The following is an 8,422-nucleotide window of genomic DNA, read 5'->3' on the forward strand; positions in this document are numbered from 1 at the left end:
AAAAGGTTGGGAACCTCTGGGTTCATGTGAAGAAAAAAAAAATATGAATATTTGTAGATATGGAAAAATGTAGTCTTTGACACTTGACGTTGACGCAACCTTGATCATGAGGCTCCAAAAAATGTCGACTGCACATCCTTGACATTGTCCCTATGAGATAATATACGTGTCATCAGTGCTGCATTAATAACCTAGGAGGAGTTCTAGGAAAAAGGAGTTGCAGAAGAAAAATATTCATAAAAATAATAAATCCAACAAGAACAATGTATGCGACAATTAAAAACTGTAATAATAATATCCAATATGATTATTTAAATATCTTACCGTTCAAAAATGCATCACAAACTGTCTATTCCACTCTAGCTCACTTCCAGGAACTATTCTGAGGCTCCATGAACCGCTCTGCTTCTACCCTCGTTTCTGTTCCCATAATAAATGCATGATTCATGGTTCAGATCATGAGACTGACTTAAACAGTCAAAGCCTTTTACTTCATGAAACTTTGTGGTTATTTTTACAACATGCACAACTTACCCGACGCGTATTTTAGCATCATTATTATGGGAATAAAGAGGTTTCTGTAGAATCCTACCATTGTGCATTTATCATCAAGCTGTAGTAACTGAACTCATTACAACATTAGTTTAACATTATTTCATATTCATGACAGATTATGAAAAACTTCCCTTGTTGAAAATAAAAAAAGACTGAAAATGTTTAAGACGACATTTATTTCAGATTGATTTCATCACCAACACATTCAGCAGAACTAGTGGTTTGCTCGATAAATGACTGACTAACAGCAACACAATGTAGACATACTGTGATAGAGCCACGACAGGATGATCACATTACATTAGATTAGAAGGAATGAGTTTAGGCAGATCTCTGTCATGGCTGTAGAAGATTTGGAATGTGCTCTGGAAAAGGTTTGCACGCCAAGGATTATCAGGCCACGCCCTTCCCATCGCTGGGGTTACAGACAGGCCGTCACTGGTCCAGGCACACTCACAAATACCAGTAAAACCATGGGAGAGGTCCAACATTTGGAGCATTTAAAGATACTTGGGCAAATCCTTCTCGATCACCTGTAGAAGAAAAAAAAAAAACAACAAGTTACATCAGTTTATGTCTCATATTTGGAAAATAAAACACACTTACATTGGGATCGTCAGTGGGACCATAGCGCTTTACCACCTTCCCCTCCTTATTAATGAGAAACTGTTAAGAGGGAAAAAAGGCATTAAAATAGAGTCTTAAATCTAGTATGTCAAACTGGAGGCCTGTGGGCCAAGTTCAGGAAGATTTTGTTCAAAAAAGAATTTACAGCAAAAACGGGACTTTTTGTAAATTACCATCAAAAGTTGTAGATAAAATACAATGAGGGTTTTGCAACATTAGATTATTTACAGTGATATTAAATGGTAATTATTTTTAAATAAATGGTATTGACTATAAACATAGAAATGGATTACCTTCGTGAAGTTCCATTTGATGTTACTGTGAAAAGAAAAAAAAATGATATTATAATCAAAGGATGTGACCAATAGGAGTTATTTTAATGGGAAGTGAAACTTCTCCAGTTTGACTCATTACTCAGATTATCACATGATAGTTTAAAGGAACATTTACAGCAAAGTGAACCCTGGAACACTAGGAAAGTGTCCAAAAAGTGACTGAAAATAACCAAACAATACAAAACATGATTAGAGGGTTCAACTTTGACCAAGTGGAATGTTACGTAAAACTTTAATTTAAACACGTGTTTATTTGGTTGTGTTATAAAACAATCTTGACAATAAAGTTGAATGTTTATATATGTAAATATTCCTCTTTGCTGCCTGTTCACTAGGATGATATGCTACGCTTATAGAAGTTATGAAGAGTTTGTAGAGCTAAGTAGATGCTAATTAATCATAGAGGCTTTCATTTGTATGCCAAAAAAATTAGTTGTGGTTCCTTTTAAAAGGAAATCATAGACATTATATTTGCACAGAACATTGCAGGACAGTTTGTGACAATCCTTGAAAATGGTGAGCTACGTCTCAACACTAACACACCCCGACATGCAACACACCTCAACGAGCACCACGTGCTAACATACGTGTGGTTGCGATGGCCTGTTAAACGCTGCTTTCAGCTTTGTGAATATAATTGTGATTTCAATATTGATGAAAATAATCATGATTATAATTTAGGCCATTAATCGTGCAGCTCTAACCAAAATACTGTGGTATTTACAATAAGGTTGTATTCCTATTGTGTGTACATTTGTCTGAACTGCAGCGTGTTCAAATCTGTACGCTGATGAATAATGATTACACGACAGCTCTCGGGCTCGTCAAACTGTTAGAAATAGCTTACTGGTAAATAATTAGTTATAGATATGACCAATACAGATAGTCAAAGGTTTAAAGGTCAATTTTATTTAGATTCTGCCATTTCATTTGGCAGACGCTAGAGGAAAAACTCTCAGTAAGTGCAACAAAGTGCTTCTAGAACATGAGAAGAATTAAAAAGTCAACTGACTTTGTCATGAATCCCTTCCCTTCAGATTGTGCCTTCATCCACTTCCATAAAGGGTGAGCGTCGTCTCCGTTCACTTCAATCTTACTGAAAAGATCAAATTCAGCATTGTAGCCTTTGGCAAACTCTTTAATCTCTGCTTCAGTCCCCGGTTCCTGGATTAGAACACACACACACACAACACACACACACAATTTTTTTCTATGTAAATTCACGATCAGGATTTTATCACAATGTTTGTCATTCAGATCATTTAGACAACTTTAAAGTTATTTACCAATAAAACAAACCCATTCACCTACTTAAAAATCATCGTCCTAAATGGTAAAAAAAGGGATAAAAGATAATTTAAGTCACGGTACTTTACAAACATTTATTAAATATGTATTTAACTAATTAAACAAACAGGATTCATGTAATTTGTAGTAGTTTTTAATCACTATATAGCAGCACAATATTAACACTTTGTGCCACTTTTTGACTTTTTTCTTCATTAAGACTGAAATGTGAGAATAAATTCTGTAAGTGATGAGAATAATGTACAAAACAAAAAACAATATGCTACATCAAAACATTCAGACATTGTTCTATGACTGAGAAGGGGGACACAATTTAACTTAACAACACTTATAGTGTACGGACAAACATGAAGTGAAGCTGTGGAACTGAAGCAAATGTCTAGACATGAAACGGTTCAAAAAGGTTCTAAAAAAAAGATTTTAATAAACTACAGGGATGGAAAAGGGCTTTGAAAATCACCAGGTGTTTACAGAGATTATTGCTTATATATTTATTTAAAAACATGTTTTTTTTGTCTTTAAAAATTCTGTGGTGTGATTTGGTGGATGAAAAACCTTTGGATGTGCTGTGTATGGGCCACAGACATATGGCTCGGACACGACACCCTTAATTTCACGGTTACCTGTCCTCCAAACTGGTTGCATGGAAAGCCCAGGATGCGTAAACCCTTCTCAGCGTAGGTGGCGTGCATGGCCGCGAGCTGAGTGTAGTTCACCTTGGTCTTTCCTCATTTCGACGCTACATTCACTATGATGCACACAAACCCTCTGGAACACAAAGATCACATGCTGACTGTAGAACCGTTGAATATTTAGCCGTTTAAACACGAAACAAACACACACCTGTATTTCTCCAGAGACTCGTCGTTCCCATCGATGTCCTTGGCAGAAAACTCATAGATGGACTTGGCACTTTGCCAGTCTGACGCTTGTGCACACTGCATAGAGAGGAAGAGGAATTACATGGAGACGACTGACTGTAGCATTGAGTAACAAGTGAGTCAAAGTTTGTCAGGGTTAAATGGCAGAAACTTAACTTAAAGGGGCAGAATTATGAAAAAAAATCACTTCTAATGTTGTTGCTACAGTGTCATACATTCCTTTAGCCTCATTCAGAGGGACAAAGTTGAAAACGTTTGTTTCCTCCCTCGCTTCTTATTCCACATTTTGTAAAAAATCAGCTCCAAACGAGACAGTTGGACTTTTCCCCCCCTTATGAGTCATAAGGCAGAAACTCCTACTCTCAAACTACCTCACAGCTAAAACAAACATAGCGAAGGCAGGCTGATATTACAGTTAATATGTTTACACTTAGTATAGAAAATCTGAAGTGCAGCTTGGGCACTCACAATAAGTTTCACTTTTAGTATCCGTTATATCGCCTCGTATCGCCTTTGATATGATCTGACGTGTTTGTGACCCAATGCGATGCAGCGGTTGAACAAAACAAACTATTATCACCTTAAATGAACTATTTCTGTGGTTAGGAGAGATGAGCTTCACCAGAAAGTGACAGTTTATGATTTACTACGCTGCCGATGTGATAAAGACACACACGCTGAAGCAGTGTTAGTCTGACTCACAATCACAATAGCCTCTTAAATAGCAATGTGTTTTACTGTAATGTGCCGTTTTTTGGCTGAAAACAATAACAAGAGTGTGTGTCATTAAAGTGACTTTTCAGAGGCTAAAACTCCAGAAAACAGGCGAGTTTGGGAAAATTAACCTCAAATTCTATGTTGTTGGGGTTTTTAGAACAAATGGAAGGAAATGGGTGGAAAATAGCAGAATACTGGACCTTTAAAAAAGACTGTGAGGGGTGTGTCCTAGTTTTTGCGCTACGATAGCGCTACTGCTGCTGCTGCTCCCCAACACACACATTGATCCTGATTAAGATTAGTAACTATGGGAGACGTTGGTAAAAAAAACAAACACAATTATTTCTAAAAAATAAATAAATAAAAAGTCTGGTTAATATAAAAAGAAACAATTATTGCATGGTTTCTGTGTGAGTATTATATTACATTGATTGTTTATTCACTTTATTGTTTTCAAATTGTTAGTAAAAATTAGACTTTTTGTAAGCTTAAGTAAGGAAATTCAAAATAAATTAAAGAGATTAGATAAGTTTATACTTCTTACTGCTTTTCCTTCATGTAAACTTCTAAATTTCTTGATGTTAATTTAGTTTATTTTAAACTGTTTTTAAGCTGTAATTTACATGATGAAAATAAATGAAGAACTCAAATCAATAACTAATCATTTTTATTCTCTTTATATGTAGACAAGTCACATGTGGTTTATATAAATATATGAAGGAGTTAAATGTGTTTTATCAAGTTTTACCAGATTATTCCCCATTAATATGGAGGTAAAAAAAAAGATAAATAAAAGATTGCTTCATTAAAAATAAAACCTTCCCCAAAAACTTTATTTTCAATCAAAAGAAAACTTCTGTCACCAAAAAAATTTACATTCCTCACATCAAAAAGAAAAACCTGGTCAATCACAGAGAATATATTTGAAAACAAATATTTATTATCCCAAAAAAATTGCTTTTCAACACTTTTTTTTCTTTGATCAAAAAATGTTTTATAAGTGACTTGTAGAAAATAAAACATTATTTTTAATGTACAAAGGTGTAACTAAGCTTTATTTTGTCACAGCAAAACTTTTTAGTGACTTCATTTTTAAGAAATGCAAGCTTTAAAAGTGTTTAAAAGTCATTTCTGACGTGCAAAGAAAACATGACTCAGCCATTTCACCAGTGCTGCGTTTATGCAAAATGAAGCATATGAAAACGCACTGCACGGCTTTATTCCTTTCGGTCAGAAACAGGATTAACCTCCACTGCATCAGCTCGTCTGTTGCAATAAAACCACCATGAGATAATCAGTGTTATTACCTTCACCTGTGTACGCACGAAGTGCACTAAACAGTGTGAAATCAGCTGACTCATTGTTACGCAAAAACGCAGAAGAAAAAATCTCTAAGGATTCATTCAAGGAAGAGAAAATAAATCACTTTCTTCAGTTTAAACAGAGGGAAAAACCCTGTTTAATGATAATGTTTCACACTGTTTTCAACCATGCGATACAAAACAGGACCAATAATTTATAATCGGGGAAATATTTAATCAAATGTATGTAAATGCACATTTTGATTTAGTTTTAGTCAAAATGTAGTCATCTGGACTATTTCTGTTATAGTTTAGGAGTGTATTAATCAACTAATAATAATAATAATAATGCATCAGTTTTGTATAGCGCTTTATCAGACACTCAAAGTCGCTTTACAGAATTAAGGCATTATTCTTTCATTCCACACTTAGTGGTGGTAAACTACTGTTGTAGCCACAGCTGCCCTGGGGCAGACTGACGGAAGCGAGGCTGCCATAGTGCGCCATCGGCCCCTCCGACCACCACCAACACTCACTCACACACTACATTCATACTAGGCAATGTAGGTGAAGTGCCTTGCCCAAGGGCACAATGACAGATACCACTGGGTGACTGCCACCCCACTGTGGCACCTGGAATTCTCAGTGGTCTCCCATCCAACTACTAACCAGGCCCAGACCTGCTTAGCTTCCGAGATCTAACGGGATCAGGCAATGACAGGCTGGTGTGGCCACATAAATAATAAACATTAAAGGTTTTATTAGACAAAATAAGAGTTTATCTATTTTCCAAAGATAAAATAAACCACTGATAATGGACGGTATTGATGTTTGTAAACACACACACACACACACACACACACACACACACGCACACACACACACACACACACACAGATTTGATGTAATCAAGAGCACAAGCGTTCTGATTGGATTTCATCACGCATGGTTTAGTTTTTAATGGCTAACAAATATTTTTAATACACTTTTTTAAATTAATCATTTTTAAGTTTTCGCCGATTTTTTGTTAGCTACTTGTGTTTTTTTTTAAGTAATTAATTTTTTTTGCCATTTTCCAAACTGAAGATATTTTGCATATTTTTGTTTGTGTGTTTTTCTGTCATTTTGTGTATTTTCTTCTAATATTAGCTAATATATATTAACCTAACAAACCTAATATAACCTAATGATTTGTGTGTCATAGGGTTATGTCATTAACAATAATTGAGTCATTAGTTTGTATATTTTTCAGTCATTTTCTAAATTTCGTTCTCTCATTTTGTTTGTTCTTGTTGTAATTTTGTGCTTTTGGATTCATTTTGTGATATTTTTCCCTCTAATTTTGTGTTTTTTGGAGATATTTTTGCATATTTTTCTGTCATTTTGTGTACTTTTGTTGTGTTTTCTATTTTATGACTCATTTAGTGTATTATTGTTGTCTTATATCTTTATTTTATTTTGTGCATGTAAAAATCTTATTTAAGCTTTTGGGAGTAATTTCGTGATTTTTTTTCCTTTGTAACCTAATTATTTATATATATATATATATATATATATATATATATATATATATCATTTTGTCAACATGTATTTATTTTTTTAATTAGTCGTAGTCTAGTTATTCTATTATTATTTTTGGATGTAGTCAACGAAAAACTATAACGAAAATCTTTAGTCGACAAAGTTGACACTGAAACGTAAATCTGGGGTTAAACTAGCCTGGCAGCTAGCTGACGAAGCTAAATGATGCTAATAAAAGAAATACTGTAAATTAACAGCTTGATTCACAGCAGATTAGTATCTAACAATGTAAAGCAAAATTAAGATGCTGAACATCTTAATTTACATTAGCGTTTATTAATATATATAAACGCTAAAATGCTGATTCAGACGAAGCTAAAGAGGTAAAAATAACCGCTGTGACGTCGGACTCATTTCTCCGCTGCACCACAGAGTGCGACCTACTTTATGTTAAAGGTAACCGGAAGTGGAATCATATTTAAAGCACGGCCAACATTTAGTATAATATATATGATGTATATTCTATGTTTTATTCATTCAGTACTCACCATGGTTCTGTTTAGGGCTCTGCTCCCCAACACACCAAACAACACTGCGGTTCTGGGTAGCCACATGCTGGTCATGTGACGTTTAAAGCCCCGCCCCTTTACTGGGGGCGGGGCTCTACTGTTTTCATTGGACAAATCCGAACCTGTACAATCAGAATGAAAATGAAATGAAATTGAAAATCTGTATTCTATAGAGAAGTAGATTTGTGTCTTTATTATTCAATCAAGAAAAAAGTGTTCAAAAACAACAATTTGGACTTCAAATATATATATATATATATATATATATATATATATATATATATATATATATATATATATTTTTTTTTTTTTTTTTTTTTTTTTTGCATTTGAACCCTTTTTTTCTTAAATTTAAAATTGTAATTTTTGATTGAAGTAAACATTTTTTTTTTACGTGTGTGAAAAGAAATGAGTCAAAAGTGATTCAAAAAGGGCCAAAAAGAGTGAAGAATAGCCAAAAAATGGGCAAATAAAGAGGAACCAGGTGGTATGTAATGCAAAAGGTAGCTTAAATGGGCAAAACGTGGCAAATAATAGTGAAAAAGGGTAAAACGTGGCGAAAAAAAAAAAAAAATTAAAACAAAAATAGGCCAAATGTAGAGAAAAAA

At 34.2% G+C, this 8,422-nt stretch overlaps 1 protein-coding gene and 1 pseudogene across 1 annotated transcript; both read right to left on the bottom strand.

Moving 5' to 3' along the window:
* Positions 1-712: 712 nt before the first annotated feature.
* LOC114479103 (phospholipid hydroperoxide glutathione peroxidase-like) lies at positions 713-7,879 on the bottom strand. The gene is made up of 7 exons (XM_028472579.1): positions 7,794-7,879; positions 3,669-3,763; positions 3,449-3,593; positions 2,530-2,681; positions 1,476-1,500; positions 1,162-1,221; positions 713-1,088 (listed from the first exon to the last, which is right to left on the bottom strand). Exons 1-7 carry the CDS (start codon positions 7,866-7,868, stop codon positions 1,056-1,058), a joined length of 585 nt encoding a protein of 194 aa, XP_028328380.1. The 5' UTR covers positions 7,869-7,879; the 3' UTR covers positions 713-1,055.
* Positions 6,346-6,463, bottom strand: LOC114479877 (uncharacterized; annotated as a pseudogene).
* Positions 7,880-8,422: the final 543 nt, after the last annotated feature.

Source organism: Gouania willdenowi, chromosome 17 (assembly GCF_900634775.1).
Source record: "Gouania willdenowi chromosome 17, fGouWil2.1, whole genome shotgun sequence".
Classification (NCBI taxonomy): Eukaryota; Metazoa; Chordata; class Actinopteri; order Blenniiformes; family Gobiesocidae; genus Gouania; species Gouania willdenowi.